We start from the raw sequence: 18013 nt of genomic DNA, 5'->3' as shown, positions 1-18013 counted from the left end.
CCAACAACAATCAAGGCTAAAAAAAAAATAAAATATCAATATACAAATAAAATTCTGCTTATATATTTCTTCCAATAGTCCCCAAGCGTTTCTTCATTCCTTTTTCTTTTTTTTTTTACTATTATTTCTAAATTCATCCAATTCCGTCTTAAAATTTCTGTTTCTTAATCTGATCTAACAAATGGTTCCAAAAATATATTCTTCTGTTAGCAAAAAAAAACAAAACAAAACAAAAACAAAGCAAAACAAAACAAATGAAAAAAAAAAACAAAACAAAAAAACAATTGATTAATGGTTCCAAAAATATATTCTTCTGTTAGCAAAAAACAAAAACAAAACAAAACAAACGAAAAACAAAAAACAATTGATTAATAGTTCCAAAAATATATTCTTCTGTTAGCAAAAAAAAAACAAAAAACAATTAATAGTTCCAAAAATATGTTCTTCTGTTAGCAAAAAAAAAAAAACCCCAAAAAACAATTGATTAATGGTTCCAAAAATATATTATTCTGTTAACAAAAAAAGAAAACAAAACAAAATAAATGAAAAAAGCAAAAAACAATTGATTAATAGTTCCAAAAATATATTATTCTGTTAACAAAAAAAGAAAACAAAACAAAATAAATGAAAAAAGCAAAAAACAATTGATTAATAGTTCCAAAAATATATTATTCTGTTAACAAAAAAAGAAAACAAAACAAAATAAATGAAAAAAGCAAAAAACAATTGATTAATAGTTCCAAAAATATATTATTCTGTTAACAAAAAAAGAAAACAAAACAAAATAAATGAAAAAAGCAAAAAACAATTGATTAATAGTTCCAAAAATATATTATTCTGTTAACAAAAAAAGAAAACAAAACAAAACAAATGAAAAAAGCAAAAAACAATTGATTAATAGTTCCAAAAATATAGTCTTCTGTTAGCAAAAAAATAGAAAACAAAACAAAACATCTACATCAATGATCTCCCAAAACACATACTTAAATCATTCGTTGACATCTATGCTGATGACACAACCATCTATGACAACACATCAAAGGCCGTAAATGACAAAGTTCTCTCTAATTCTCTCTCCTCTGATCTTGAGCGCGTGGTACAGTGGGAGAAGAGGTGGCTGGTCACTTTTAATGCATCCAAAACCAAGCTTCTATCTTTACATCATCAACGCTCTGATCCCCATCTGGCATCAATTGAAATGGATGGCTCTCGTCTTGGGGAGGCTCCATGTTTTGGCAAGCTTCTGGGTTTGACCTTTACTTCTGATCTGAAATGGAACATGTATATCAGGTCTGTTGCCAAGGACACTGGGAAAATGGTTGGATCCTTCTACCACTCCAGAAGATATCTCACTATTGATGCAATTCTCTATCTGTATAAAAGCCAAGTACATCCAAGGATGGAGTATGCTGCCACATCTGGGCAGGAGCTGCTAAAAACAGCCTATCCTGCCTTGACAGAGTACAAAATAGACTTTGTAGCTTAGTGGGAGATGCCCTTTTCTCTTCCCTGCAGTCTCTCTCCCACAGAAGAGACGTTGCGAGCCTGTCTTTGTTTTACCGTTATTTCCATGGCAAGTGCTCGTCTGAGCTCTAATCTCTCGTCCCCCCTCGCCAATCTTTCACGAGAAACACCCGTCTGGCTGAAACTACGGTCAATAATTTTCCCCACTCTTTATCTGTGCCTAAATCCAAACGTAGATTTCATGAGCAGAGCTTCTTTCTCAGAAGTGCACGACTGTGAAACTCTCTTCCATTTGCCTGTTTCCCACCTGACTACAACTTGGATGTCTTCAAGTCCAACATAAACAAATTCCTGACAAACCGCCCTCTTAAGTAAGACACTCTATCAAATCTCCAATACTAATGATTACTACAATCACGAAAAACACCCGTCTAGCTGAATCCACTGTGAAAAATTTCCCCCACTCTATATCTGTGCCTAAATCAAAACGCGGATTCCATGAACAAAGCTTCCTTCTTAGAACTGCACGCCTGTGGAACTCTGTTCCGTCTGCCTGCTTCCCACCGGACTACAACTTGGATGTCTTCAAGTCCAACGTTAACAAATTCCTAATGAACCGCCCCCTTAAGTAAACACTTCATCAAATCTCCACACTAACGTAATGTACTTGCAATAACCCTTATCCCTGAGTGGCTTCCGGGCCTTGATAAGTTGTGATCTCTGTGTAAAAAAAACAAAAAAAACAATACTATCTCATTGATTACTTTACACGCAATAACCCTTATCCCTGAGTGGCCTCCGGGCCTTGATAAGTGGTAACCTCCATATAAAAAAAAAAATTAAAAAAACGAAAAAAAACAACTAATTAATACATCTGCATGATTGGAAAGAAGTTCTCTATTATTAAGTGCTTATAATTTATTACTAAACTATAATTCTTACGAGAAATGAATACAAGAAAATACATAGCATGAGGTTTTATTTAGAACCCAATATCGGTGCCAGCATTCGCCACCAGCTTATTAAGCCATCCAAGACTCGCATTAACTGATTTAACAGGGAACTGTCATTGCTCTTCTATTTTGTTCTTTAGTTCTCACATTCCATGAGCAATGTTTTTGACAAGACGGGGACGAATTTCTTTTGAACTATATTTTGTCAATAACCTATAGGATTGAGAAGAGAGATTAAAACGACTCTATTTACTTGCCTCCTCTTGAGGGCAGAGTTGGAAACAAGACTGGGTTTTAATGTTGGGAAAATCCAGTTTCCATAAGAATGGAAGCACACTGGATTGGGACAAAAATTTAAACTGGCTTCAGTCTCGAAGGATTTCTCCTCCACCGAATGAGGACAGAAAAAAAAAATGAAGCCTAATATCAGAAGACATATCCGAATTTGTTTAAAAGACCAAAAGATACAGCAAGTCTGTTACTTAAAATATGATGCTCAAATTAAATGTTTTATTTTTTGGGATGGAGTTAAAATGAAAGAATCAATCTCCTTTTACCCTTGATTGGTTCTAAAGTCAAGAGCTCAGTGTTTGGATCAAAAAAATAAATTGATACCATGATGCGGAGCATGTTAAAAAAAACTACTCATGGTATAGCAATTTGTGCACAACACATAGGCGAAAACTTATGACAGAGCATGGTTTAATAATTTAGCAACAGATTTTAACATTACAGAAAGAAAAGCGAAAGGAAAACTCATTAGCTGTGATTATGTGTTTGATCTAGTTTCAGTGTTGTTTTTCCAACAACTACTAGCAAGAATGAAAGAAAGTTATTTATTCTACCATTTCTCTCGCATTAACTTGACCCCTCGTGACATCAAGGGAATGGATATTACGGCATTCTTTTAACCAAAGAGAGAAAGAGAGATGTTTTTGACACAAAGCGAGAGAGTTTCTTTTTTTGCATTCATACTGAATCAGGATATGTAATTTTTAATAAGCTGATGTGATGTTGCCTACCGGGTCTATATACTTTTTCTGGTGTGTATATAACTATGACATTGATCATCTGTGTGTGTGTGTGGTGTGTATATAACTATGACGTTGATCATCTGTGTGTGTGTGTGTGTGTGTGTGTGTGTATGTGTGTAACATATATACAGTTTATAAGGAGATCTTAAGACACATACCTTTTCTCCTTTCTTTATTCGATGCCCTTCATGACGGTTGGCTTCAATCTGGAAATCAAACCATGCATGCTTCTAAAGCACTTGTTTATTATTATCTGTAGAAAGCCTTTATTTAGGATCTTACTCGCTTCTGCGATAGCCTCTGCATCGCTTAATCCATCCAGATTTCTTTCTTCTTTCCCATTCTCTCATCTTGACTGCAAGACTCTCTCCTCTGAATCTCGAATCCTGTCTCTCGTTCTCTAACTGTGGCTCTGGTTCTTACTAGTTCTCTCGTTCTGACTAAAAACTCACGTGTGTCCCTTCCTTATATATTGGGGTTGCAGGATGTGGGGTGGCCCTCAACCTGGCTGCACCATACATGAACTCTGAACTCACAGCTGTACTCACTTGTTGGGTTGAAATCATGTCATTGAGTTTGTCACCATTGACACTCATGCACCAACTTGACGCCATCAAGTTATTCAGTCCAGGTCCTCGTTATCCGCATACTGGGCATATAACAATGATATCTAGTTGAAAGATGAATAACCTCATCAGAGGATGATTAAAAGAATGAACTGATTGCTTATTTGTGGGATGGTATATGACAGGAATCTATTGGCATAAGATTTGAAGATGATCATGGTGTAGTTTGTAGGGAAGTAGTTCTGTGACAATGTATGCCATAGATGAGAAGCCATTGCAATTAAGTTCTTTTCCCTATATGCCTTTTTTTCAGGCAACTGATTTAATATTATAGAAAAAAAAAAGAAAGAAAACGTCAGTAGCATGAGATTAACTGCTTGACCTAGTTTCAGTTCTGTTTTGGTAAGAATTATGAAAGAAAGTTATTTATTCTACTCCTTCCCTTGCATTGACTAGACCCGTGATGACATCAAGAGAATGGATATTACAGCAGTTTTTTTTTTTATCATAACCATCCTAACGTCATACAGAATCATGTATGGCCTGTAAGTGTATCTTTGGTAGTTTCTGAGTTTTAAGTGCACTCACACACATACATACACACACAGACAGACGGAAATACGACCTTCTTTTATATAATAGACTAGCAGGGCTACCCGGCGTTGCTCGGGACCGTATAAACAATGAAAAAACAAAAGCAGATATTGAAAATATGTTTTATTCTTAGGGGAGAGGAATCTTTCATCCCAAGTTTTAGCGTTACAAACAAACATTTGTCTTATATATATATATAGATAATGGCAGGTTTTTTGGGGGCCCCCCTCGAAGATAACTGATCAGTTGACCAACTTCTAGTGGTCCGTTTGACGTGAAATTTCGATATTTGTCATCCGGGTGATGGGGCTTCGATATGATACCAAATTTGTCAAGTTTGGTTCCGTCTTTCAAAAGTTTTAGCGTTACAAACAAACATACATACACACAGACGTTTGGCTTTTATATATATAGATTATCATTCTTAACCTCTTCCCCCTTATTCACTAATATAATCACTGATGCCTAGGTCTATGACAACAGACTATTCTTATCATTGTTTTGACTCTCGAGTATATATCCGACACAGTTAGACACAGTTAATCAACCGAGAACCACATCACTTCATATAAAAGCGTATAAGATATAAACGGATACACACTCGAGTCAAAACAATAAAAAGAATGTGCTGTTGTCCTAGCCCTACTGAGAACACAAAGAAAGAGAGGATTTTTTTTTTTTTCATAACCATGTTGGGGGTAAAACTGAATCAAAAAACGTAATGTTTCTAAAGATATTTTTGGTATTTCTTCAGTTTAAAACTGTCATATATTAGAATATAAAAAAAATGAAATTGGCATGTTTATTCATTCTGAAAATTTTTCTGTTACAGCTTGCCGTTGTAATAAATGTGGTTCGAAAACCTGCGACATCAAAACAGGAAATTGCATTTGTCAACCAAACGTGTTAGGATTTGAGTGTGACCGATGTGCCGTAAGTATTCTCCTAAACTTAAACTTAAATGCTGAGTATTGGTTGCACGAGAAGTGCAGTGGAAGTACTAGTAGGTTGCAAGAACATGACCCTTCAAGAAATTTAAAACAATAAAAATATTTTTTTTACTCTTGTTCACCCCAAACAAGTCATATTTCCACTTAGGACATAAGGGCTACTATTTCGGATCGTGTATAACAGAGGTCTGTGGGGAGTTGGGCAGCAAGATGTTTGTTTACATTACATTTAAACTTCTGCAGGTTGATACAAGTTAGGGGCTAAAAGAAAAGAGGGATATTTCAAATTTACTGTTAATTTTGTATGGAACTATCAGGAACTGCTAAGGATTTGATCATCAGAAGCAACTAAAGATCTGATTATCAGAAGCAACTAAGGATCTGATTATCAGAAGCAACTGAGGATCTGATTATCAGACGCAACTAAGGATTTGGTTATCAGAAGCATTTGATTATTAGAAGCAACTAAGGATCTGATTATCAAAAGCAACTAAGGATCCAATTATCAGAAGCAACTAAGGCTCTATTATCAGAAGCAACTAAGGATCTGATTATCAGAGGCATTTGATTATCAGAAGCAACTTAGGTTCTGATTATCAGAAGCATTTGATTATTAGGAGCAAATAAGGATCCGATTATCAGAAGCAACTAAAAATTTGATTCTCAGAAGCAATTAAGGATTTGATTCTCAGAAGCAATTAAGGATTTGATTCTCAGAAGCAATTAAGGATTTGATTCTCAGAAGCAACTAAAAATTTGATTCTCAGAAGCAATTAAGGATTTGATTCTCAGAAGCAATTAAGGATTTGATTCTCAGAAGCAATTAAGGATTTGATTCTCAGAAGCAATTAAGGATTTGATTCTCAGAAGCAATTAAGGATTTGATTCTCAGAAGCAACTAACGATCTGATTATTAGAAGCAACTAACGATCTGATTATCAGAAGCAGTTCAGGGTTTTATTGTCAGAAGCAACTAAAGATGTGACTATAAGGAGAAACTAAGGTGTAAGCTAAGGATTTTATTATTAGTAGCAGCAAAGAGTGTGGTTTTTATAAGCATCTAACAGTTTAATTATCAGGAAGAGCTAAAGTTTTTATTATCAGGAGTAGCTAAGTGTGTGCTCATTAGGAGCTGCTAACACTTTCATTGCTATTGGTTTGATGTTCAGGAGCTGTTTAAAATTTTATTATCTAAGAGCGAAGAGTATGATTTTCTCTAGTTAAGTTTTATTATCAAGTGCAAGCCAAGGCAAAATAGTCTACTGATTTGCACATCTTGATAAAAAAAAAGAAATGGTCTTATAATTTATCTTTATTTATTTTGTTTTATTTCAGGAGAACCATTTTGGTTTTGATGGATGTAAAGGTTGCCAGTCTTGTAGTTGTGGTCTTGCCAGTCGAAGTCAGAGATGCGACGAGGTTACTGGACAGTGTAACTGCGCACCAGGTGTAAGTGGGCGTGCGTGCGATAAGTGTTTGGACGGCTATTGGAGGTATTCCACAACTGGCTGTGAGCGTAAGTACTCTAGTTTTTAGCTTTTAACTATATGAATTAAAAGAATATTGAGTAGCAGTGATAGAGAGGTTACTGGCATAGATTGTGGACTAGGCATGCTTAGTTCAAGTCATTTACTAGCATGACTGTATCATTTTTACTAAAATCATCAGAAAAGGTATCAATCTATTTCTCTTTCTTTCACCTTTGTATGAAATGGTTTTGATTAAAATATTCGTAAAACCTCAAATTAAAAAAAGATGTAAATATAATTATTTATATACTATTGGCTAAAAGCCATTCAAAGATAAGAATTTCTTAATTATGCATTTACAATTATGACATAATGACTGATCAATTTTATTGTTTCTCTTATTAATTCGTAGTTGCTGATGTAAGAGCCGTAATTTAATTTACCTTTTCGTTTGTTTTTTGTGTTTGTCGGGGCATCGGTTATTTCCCTTGACATAGATAAAATAAATGGTTTTGTTGTATAAAATAGATAGTTTTACTTTTTGTGATCTCTTTCACAATTAAAAAAGGCAGTCTTTGGATCTTTGCATGAGGACAACTGACTTTACTTTATATATTAAACGTTTGACATTAAAATTTAAATAATATAATATTGGGCATAAGTTGGATACGTGCTTGGTGTAATGGATATTCTCCCAGACTATGTAACTGTCTATAATCATTAGTTGTTTTATTTCCACATAAAATAATTTGTAATAATCGGTTTATTAGTTTAGAATTTAATTTTATACATAGGAATATATAAACGTACCCACAATACCTCCACTCAGTCTCAGTAGACAATGAATACTCTCTGTAAAGGTAGCTGCGCATGTAATTGTGAGGCAAGGGTTGTGCAAGCACTAACTACACCTTTCCTGGATCGGTACTTCTCGAGTCCACTTGTAAGGAGAAGTGCTAGATGACCCGAAACAATGCTGAGATGAGCAGAGAGCACATACAGAACCTGCAATTCCCAAATGGTCACCCATTTTATAACTGACTAGGTTCAATGTTGCTTAACTCTGGCGATCTAATGAGAACCGGTGTGTAAAACATTTAATTTCATTTAAATAGAGATATATGAGGCAGCAAACCTTTCTTTTGACATGTTGTATTATATAAAACTGATAAAGAACTCCTTGGTTTTTTTCCATATTCTTTAATAAACACCTGTCTAAATAATAAGTCATCATCATCATCATCATCATCATCATCACGCAGTCCTTCATAGCTGAAGATAACTAGTCAGGGTCTCAGTGCTTTATCCTATGGCGTTGTAGCATTTCACGCTCAGTGTAGAAAGTTTCCCCACAAATAGGGCATAGGTAGATACCAGGGTTGTGCCTTTGCTAATGTTTGTGTTTAGACCTGGCCTTAATTTTTGCCTCTATTTCTGCCTTTCCTTTGTGAAGGCTACTGTGCCAGCAACTTCTGTCTGCTGCTAGTTCTTCCCAATATTTCCTGTTCATGTTCATTGCCTTTAGGTGGTGCTTTATCACATCCTTGTAGCGGAGTTTCTGCCTATCAATTTTTATGTACCCATTTTCCAATTCTACATACAATAGGATTTTTGGGATGCGATTGCTTATCACAATTATTACACGATTCTACCAGCGCGGTATTGATTTTTTTTTTTTCACTGGTAGAATCGTATAATAATTGTACACCATACCTTAGACCCATCAATGTAAAAGTAATAGTGCCATTACTAGTAACCAAACCTTAGATAACATTAAAATATTATCCGAGCTATAAATAGATATGACGCAATAGTTACAAATATTGACCTAGTTTCAGATATATAAGGGAAAACCGCACGGAAACAATTCATTATGCCTCCTCCACGGAAAAGGCGTCATACAAAACTCGAATTCACTGTTCCATGTGTCCAATCCATCGCAATTATGTAGGGGCAAGTACGGCTTATATGCTGTCTATGTTGGCTTTGTTGAGTACGTCAACATTTGGCATAAGATTGTTCCATTTAATTTTCATAATTTTTCCTTGGTGGCACTGTTGTATTGCTTCCCACATTTTTATGTGGTCTCTGTACCTTGTACAGTGTGTAGGTTTCTGATCAATAGATATAATATGGATTTTACTGGATGAAAAATAAGATTAAAAAAAAACAAAACATGAATGCTATAGTTTAAATGTGTAGATAATTGCATATAGTTGTTTTTCTTACATGTGCTTTTACGATTGCAGCATGCCCTTGCGCCAGCCGAGGGGGAGCCGGTACGTGTGACCAAGTAACAGGGGAATGTCGTTGCAAAACAGGTTACAAAGGAGCCTTGTGCGACAGTTGTGTCGATGGTTGGGTACGCATCGGGGATGAATGTTCACGTAAGTTTTTTCTTATCTTTTTGTCTCTTTTTCAGTTTAGATTTATTGTTACTGATCGTCCAGTGGCTGAAAGGTCAAGGAGAAGAAAGAGAAAAAGAGAGAGAAAGAGAGAGAGAGAGAGTATTATTGATTATTATTGCTTTTGTAGATGGTAGATAATGTCTTGTTGCATTGAGATGTCCACCGAATCTAATGATCCTTTGATGAGAGAAAGGATTTTATGGTTGAGAAGACATTACCAGCTATTCTGTAGCTGGAAATCTTATGGAGACTTTTGTCTGTCAAATGCCTTAGATATGTCTAGAAACGAAGTTATCAATGGATTCACTGATCCTGTGTGATATTTTCGTCAGCACATCAGCATTTGATCTCTCGGAACAGAAACCATATTGTATGTCGCTGAATAGGTTATTTTTGCTTGGGTGATTCACAACTTCTCTAGTTATCATGGACTTCAGCAACTTGCTTATAACGCATGGGAAGCTGATTGGTTTGAACTGAGATGCAGAAGATCAATCCCCTGAATTTTTTTGGGGGAAGCATCTTTCCATAAAGCAACTCTTGAAGAATTTTGTTAGTATTGAAGCTAGTTCAGGTTGCGGATTCTTGAGCACAATGATTGGAATGTTTTCAGTCGCCTTGCTGGAATCAAGGTTCTTAATAAGTTTGGAAACGTCTCCGACATTATATATATTATTTTATTTTTTGGAATACTTTTGAGATGAGGCTTCATAATTTGTGTATTGATTTTTTTTTTTTTTTTTTTTTGCAGATTGTGATCTTCATCTTCATAGTTGTTGTTGTTTCACCACCTTTCGATCAACTATTCCGCTGATCTTCTTCAGTCTAACTCCGATCCCAGAAGGCCAGAGGAATAGTTGGCCAAACGTGGTGAAACAACAACAGCTATAAAGATGAGGATAACAATCTGCAAAAAAAAAAAAAATCAATACACACATCTTATATGAATGTTACTCAAAGTATTGACAGTCATAGGAGAAAACACTGGAGGTAGGTGGGCATTATCACACAAGAAGAAATTTGACATAAAGTTGTTAGCGAAGAGTTTGTTTTTTTCAGATGCAGGTCCGATGATGATGATTGGGATCAACGTTACACATCTGTTTAGAAGCTTGTTTGTTTTGTAGCAAAACTCATGGGAACTAAGCCTCTGCTCAGCTATTTTATGCTTAACAGTTAGGGCAAAGGACTCTCTCATGTTGGCAATAACTTTTTTGGCAGTGGTTACTAGCAGTCCTATAGGTGGCTTTAGTTTGTGAGCATCTGTATTTTTTGGGGTTTTTTTTTACACAGTGGTCACCACTTATCAAGGCCCGGAAGCCACTCAGGGATAAGGGTTATTGCAAGTACATTACGTTAGTGTGGAGATTTGATGAAGTGTTTACTTAAGGGGGCGGTTCATTAGGAATTTGTTAACGTTGGACTTGAACACATCCAAGTTGTAGTCAGGTGGGAAGTAGGCAGACGGAACAGAGTTCCACAGGCGTGCAGTTCTAAGAAAGAAGCTTTGTTCATGGAATCCACGTTTTGATTTAGGCACAGATAAAGAGTGAGGGAAATTTTTCACAGTGGATTCGGCTAGACGGGTGTTTTTCGTGAAAGATTGGCGCGGGGGGACCAGAGATTGGAGTTCAGACGTTTCGTTTAAAGTTATTAAGATAGTGATTTTGATGTGTAATTTAAACAGTACATTTAGGAGTGTACCACGGCTGGCTATTTGGTTTAAGTTATATATGGATTAAAAACTGAAACTATTTTTTTTTTTTAATTTTATTTCAAAATTTATTTCAAAGCTGTCTTTACAATACACACACAAAAATATGGCCACTTAACGATTAAATATTGGGGGTTGTTTGATTCGTGAAAATAATAGTAAAAAAAAAAAAAAATGATGACTTACCCTACCACTAACCTTATCTGAATGCCTCTTCCCACGCAGACTTAGGATTTATGGGAGGGTAAGTCAATTTTTGTCGCTATCTTTTCAATAATGAATTAAGCAACAGACAATTATTTATTTTGATTGTTAACTATTCTGTACTTTTTATTAAATATTTATTAAAAATTGTTTTCCTTCCTCATTGCAACAAACAAAAGAATGCGACAACTGCACCAAGCTCCTGCTCTCAGACTTGGACAGCCTCAATGAAACGCTCTCAAAGTTATACTACACCCTTCGCCACATGACAGTCGGGATTATTGCACAGGAGAGGCTCAAAGAGATTCAAAATGCCATCAACATCCTACGAGTAAGTACAAACTGATCTGTAGTTAATCTCTACTCAGCTTACAAGAGCAGACATAATCAGTATAATAAAACAAAACGTATGTGTGTCTACTTGCTTCAATAGTTATGCATGCAAATTTATTCTTATAAGCAAAGAAAGGGAGGCTTAATCTTACTTTTAATAATAACAGATACAGCACATAAGAAAAAATGTCTGTCTGTCGCTTAGCTGTTGGGTTTTGGTTTGGTTTGGTTGTTTTATTTTACAATATGTCAACTATTTTTGGGTTATTTTATTTAATGCCAAATTTGGTCATTTTGGTAAAAGCTTTTACACTTGATGTTGTTTATTGTAATTTAAATAAAAATTGACAGCACTCGTTTTCACTGACGCTGTAATTCACACCAACTCTTAATTTTGATATCTTCTCTCAGCTGCTAAATACTCAATTTGCTGTCCTCGCTAATTTGTCCTTTTGAATTCAGCTATTCCCCACATATGCAAATTAATGTCTTTATATTTATATTTTTAAACCACACATCCCCGTGATCATTAAATATCATTTCATATCACATTGTCCCATACCCAGACCGGCACTTACATTTCTAGCGCTTCATACATGGCCAGACATAACTAGTCCTTCATACAACACCAGACAAAACTAGTCCTTCATATACAGCCAGACAAAACTAGTCCTTCATATACAGCCAGACAAAACTAGTCCTTCATATACAGCCAGACAAAACTAGTCCTTCATACACAGTCAAGCCAAGACCGTCTTAAAAGACAAGATGGCCGGTGGGCAAAAATAATTTAATCTGCTGACGTCATCACGGATAGTCCTTACCGGTGACACCGGTAGTCACCGGTAGGCACTCGTAACGTCTTGGAGTCAGTGTAATATTTCTTTTTTTATTAAAATGCCTTCACGGTGCATCGTTCCAAATTGCTGAGGAAATTATCATAAAGGACTAAAAAGTGACAGTATTTTCATTTCCGAAAGATAAAGAATCTTAATGCAATAAAAAAAAAGATTTTACACCATCTCCATTCAGCAAAGTAAGTTTTAACGTGCTCCCCCCCCTGTATTTAACACGATGTAACTATAATTTAATTCAATATTATCATCCTAATTTTTTTACCATTCAAAAGAAGCTTCAAATAAAATGCTAATATTAAAAAAAATTTTTTTACAGCATACAAAACTAATGAAAATGCGAGACAACATCGATTCTTTAAAACACGTGTTTTAAAAATCTAGCAAAAATTAATTTTCCTGAAATTTTTCAATATTTAAAAATAAGTTATGCCGGCTGATAAAATTTTAAAACTTTTTTTTAAAGCTAGAAAGATAAAATTTAAAAATACTTATTTATATATATATATATATAATATATATATATATATATATATATATATATATATGAAACTAAACTAAAAAAAAAAACGCACGTTCACTCGTGGTCTTTTCATTTCATTAACGTAATTGGGTTTGTATTACTGTACACATAGATTCGAAAAAGTTGTCAAAAAACAAATATATAACAAATAAATGTTATCAAAGGCAAGATAAGTTACTTTTCTACCAAATATTTTTCGTGTTTTTATTCAATGTAACATGTTTATTCAGCTCGAAAAACATAGTGTTTACCGATGTATTCGAAAATTCAAGATGGCGTCTGATTCTCTCTTTAACACGGTAAGTTTGGGATAAGGTGTTATATATAAAAAAACTATACAACATACTATTAAAACCCCGCTGAATATATGTCAACCTATGTCACGGTAACATATATTGAGCGAGTTTTTAACAGTATTTTATCCGGTTTTGTATTTATAACACTTTTTCCCAAACTTACCGTGTTAAAGAGAGAATCAGACGCCATCTGGAATTTTCGAATACATTGGTAAACACTGTTTTTCGAGCTGAATAAACATGTTACATTGAATAAAAACACGAAAAATATATCCAGTTTGGTAGAAAAGTAACGGGTTTGTATTACTGTACACATAGATTCGAAAACGTTGTCAAAAAACAAATATATAACAAATAAATGTTATCAAAGGCAAGATAAGTTACTTTTCTACCAAACTGGATATATTTTTCGTGTTTTTATTCAATGTAACATGTTTATTCAGCTCGAAAACCATACAGTGTTTACCGATGTATTGGAACATTCAAGATGGCGTCTGGTTCTCTCTTTAACACGGTAAGTGTGGGAAAAGATGTTATAAATAAAAAACCGGATAAAATACTGTTAAAAACTCGCTCAATATATGTTACCGTGACATAGGTTGATATATATTCGGCGGGTTTTTAATAGTATTTTGAATAGTTTTTTATTTATAACACCTTTTTCCAAACTTACGGTGTTAAAGAGGGTGTGAGACGCCATCTTGAATTTTCCAATACATCGGTAAACACTGTATGTTTTTAGAGCTGAATAAACATGTTACATTGAATAAAAACACAAAAAATATATCCAGTTTGGCAGAAAAGTAACTTATCTTGCCTTTGATAACATTTATTTGTTATATATTTGTTTTTTGACAACTTTTTCGAATCTATGTGTACAGTAATACAAACCCACGTAGGGTTTTTAACAAACTGAAAATATAGATATAAAAAAATGATTTTGCATGTTATTTTTGTTATGTGGTTAAATAATCTTAAATAAGAAACATGATTTTTTCTTTAGGTTAATTATTTTTTTACTGTGCAATATTTCATGAATTTATTAAAAATATTGTTTTTGATTTTGAAAAAATATTGCGGTTCATTTTGATTAAAAAATATTCATTTTGATTAAAAAATATTCATTTTGATTAAAAAAAAATATTGTTCATTTTGATTAAAAAATATTCATTTTGATTTAAAAAAAAAGTTTAATTTTAATATTTGTTTATTGTCTTAACTCATATCAAATGTTTTGCTTGTGTTCTGCTTCAAATATTCATAATCTTACATGCATAATTTTCATTTAATTATATTAAATAAACTTCAAGTTTATTTCAAATCAAATCGTGTTCCTTCACTTTTTAAAATGTAATTTATAATTAAAGAACGCATTCTAATCTTTAAAATCTATAATACAACGAAATATTCAATTGCTAATATACTTAAACAAATAACTTGTGTTTTTTTTATTATTTTTTTATTATTAATATTAGATGAGTTTCAGTATAAATTATTGTGTTCTTTCTTTATTTTAATCCAATTTTGAAGTTTTGTAACGCTGTCTGTAAAAATTACTGTTCATTATTGATAGTCTAAGAGTTCCACATATCTTGCTTGTTGGGACCTCGGCGATGACGTCATTTTTTCAGCTGGCCGGTCATCTTTATAACGAAGGTCACGGTCAAGCATAACTAGTCCTTCATTATGGCCATACATAACTAGCTAGCTCTTCATACATGGCTAGACATTACTAGTCCTTCATAAATGGATTTTAGGTTCTAGTTAGGTATCATATTCTTGACTTTCAAAAACATACAAAAATAAAAATAAAAAATTCGACTCTCGAATTGTAATTAATAATTCTCAATCGTTCCTAGTTTTCTCTTGCTAAACACTCGTCGTGCTCCCAACTAATCGAATCAACTTTACTTTTCCACAAAAATAGCTGGTAATCTAAATACAAATTGACAGCACTCCTTTTCGCTGACGTTGTAATTCGCAAGCAACTCTTAACTTTAATGCGTAATATCAGCTACCAAACACCCGAATCGTTGTCCTCCACAATTTGTTCTTCTTAATGCAGCTATTCCCCTCATATGCAAATTAATGCCTTTATTTTTTAAACGACGTTTTTTGTCTTCAAATACTTATTCATGGTGTTTGGTTTAGTTAAGTGTTGAGGGGGGGAATCTATGCTTCCATTCAGTCTTGAAAGACAAAGGATACGCCTTAGGGGCAGTAGCGTGTGTAATTGTGAGGTAAGGGTTGCGCAATCTCTAACCACACCTCTCCTGAATCGGCGCTGTTTGAGTTCAGTGGCAAGGAGAAGACCAGGACGACTGGAAACAATGCCGAAATAAGCGGAGAGTACATACAGCACCTGAAAGTCCCAAATTGTCACCCATTTAGTACTGACCAGGTTCAACATTGCTTAACTTCGATGATCCAGTGGGAACCGGTGTGTCAACGTGATTATGCCGTATATAACCCCCCCCCCAAATAACTTACCCTGTCACTAATCCTAAATCTGAATGCTTCCCCTCCCTGCGGACTTAGGGTTGGTGGTAGAAGAAGTCTTTTACTATCTTTTCAAGAATGAAGACCCCCCCAACTTTAAAGTAAGGATCAACCATTCTTTTCTCAACTATTCTTCTGCAGTTTTACTAAATATTAATTTAGAATTTCCATTTTTTCTTTTTTCATAGCAACCAATAAAAACGAAATGTGACACCAAAGCTAAAAGAGAAGTGAAGTTGCTTCCGCTTCCTGTCTCGCTCTAATTAACACTAAATTAAAAATATTTAATAGATTATGGGGACAGTTATTTTATAAAAGTGTCTTTTAAAAACCTATACAATATTGATGTAGACAACGTGTAACGAGGCAAATGTCATGAAAAAAACGAGACTCGTACTTATTTGTATAAACTAAATAGGGACATAATACACCGTGAATGTCTTAGTGTAGAGTCTTGGTTTCTGTGTCAAGTAAACCTCCACCCCCGTGTCGTTCGTTTCGGTGTCTATTGCCGTTGTAGAAGTAGAGGAGGAAGAAGTAGAGACGACACAGAAAAATCTATTCCATCAAGTGACAATAAATATTTTATAATTTAAATGAATAAAAGCGAAAGATAGGCCTATTAACGGCAAAGTCAAAACATCGTATTTGAAGTTGATTCAACTTTAAACGGAATAAGCTTCATTTTCTTTCTTACATACTGCATATGTATGAGCGATATAAGCTGCAACGTTAACTAATTTGCATATTATTTTTGAAAAGGGCGTTTTATTAATTACTAGTAGGCCGCTCGGCATTGCCCGGTCATAAAATATGGATAAATATTATATTTTAATTCATGCAGATTTCTTATTTAGAATTATAGAGCTAATTCTCTATTGATTCTTATCCAATATATATTTCAAGTTATTAAAAAAATATGACTTTGGTACCATCCGCTAGAATCGAAACCAGAACATTTAGTGCTCCAGCCTCAGTCGATATTTATCCCTCCAGCGTTGTTACTGTCTGAGTTACCTATAGAGGGACAAGCAAGATGTAAAATTAAGCGACTTTGAGTTATGAATGTTTAATTTTGCGCATGCACAAAAGTAACAGTAAGAGAAATGTTTTATTCGACTTACCCTGCCATGGTCAACTGTTTGCTTTCAATTTTGACTCCTTAGTAGCATTTTTTGCTGGCTAAAAACCAAACCAAAAGTATGTTACAAGTCCAAATACCCTATATATCAAATTTCACCTCTGTAGACCAAATATTCAGAGCGGAGTTTGGTAGAAACCTTCCTCACACACACCGATAAGGTCACACATATATATGTATTTCTGTGTGCGCTAGAACATGTTCATCTTAAATTTCATGCAATTATGCAGAATGTAGAAACTATGCATAAATAGAACAGTGAAATGAAACAAATCTTATAAAAAAACATAAAAAATGAATAAGTAATTAATTAACGCTCGTTTTTCAAAGGAATATGCAAATTAGTCAACCTTCATGTGGTCGCTCACATATTTATGACTGAGTATATTAAAAAGTTGGTTCTAATAATTTTTAAATAGACAAGGGTAGGTTTTTAATATCAATGTCAGAGCGAGAAAAATCTCAACTATAAATATTTTGAATCTCGCTAGATTCAGCTTCACTGATGAGTCGTAGACGACGAAACATGAGTCAGTGGATGATTATATTTTAAAAATAATATATATGCCGCTCCCCATTTAAGGGGTACCAAATTGGTCAAAGGAAAATTATTCCTAACTCGTATTTAGGTAAAAATGCACTTTCGTTTAAGTAATTGAATTCATTCAAAGAGTATCGCTAACAAAAACAAATAAAAACATCAACTATAAAGTATATATATATGTGTGTGTGTGTGTGTGTGTGTGTGTGTGTGTGTGGAGAGAGAGAGAGAGGGAGAGAGAGAGATTATTTGTTATTGTTTTAAATGACTGTTTTGATTTTAATATGACAAACTGTTTTGTTTCACAATATTTTTTTAATAAAGTATTAGGTCGATGCAAAAGTTGTTGCTGATTTAAGAAATTATCTTGAAAATGAAAAACTAAGTGTATAAAATTCTTTACTCATAACAATAAACGACCCTTGCTCTCCATAATTTGACTCCATCTGTCAAGAAGCTTATAAATCCCT

General features: G+C 34.1%; 1 protein-coding gene across 4 annotated transcripts in view; it reads left to right on the top strand.

Moving 5' to 3' along the window:
* LOC145261195 (laminin subunit alpha-like) overlaps window positions 1-18013 on the top strand; it is a 469749-nt gene that overhangs the window by 296676 nt on the left and 155060 nt on the right. For all 4 annotated transcript variants that reach the window (XM_080119517.1, XM_080119518.1, XM_080119516.1 and 1 more), the window contains 4 exons: window positions 5444-5544; window positions 6897-7077; window positions 9280-9417; window positions 11536-11687. In XM_080119517.1, the coding sequence (XP_079975643.1) occupies window positions 5444-5544; window positions 6897-7077; window positions 9280-9417; window positions 11536-11687 (572 nt within the window). The remainder of the gene's footprint in view (window positions 1-5443; window positions 5545-6896; window positions 7078-9279; window positions 9418-11535; window positions 11688-18013) is intronic.

Source organism: Euprymna scolopes, chromosome 37 (assembly GCF_053919585.1).
Source record: "Euprymna scolopes isolate OS-2025 chromosome 37, ASM5391958v1, whole genome shotgun sequence".
NCBI classification, from domain to species: Eukaryota; Metazoa; Mollusca; class Cephalopoda; order Sepiida; family Sepiolidae; genus Euprymna; species Euprymna scolopes.
This window is presented reverse-complemented; position numbering and strand designations above follow the sequence as displayed.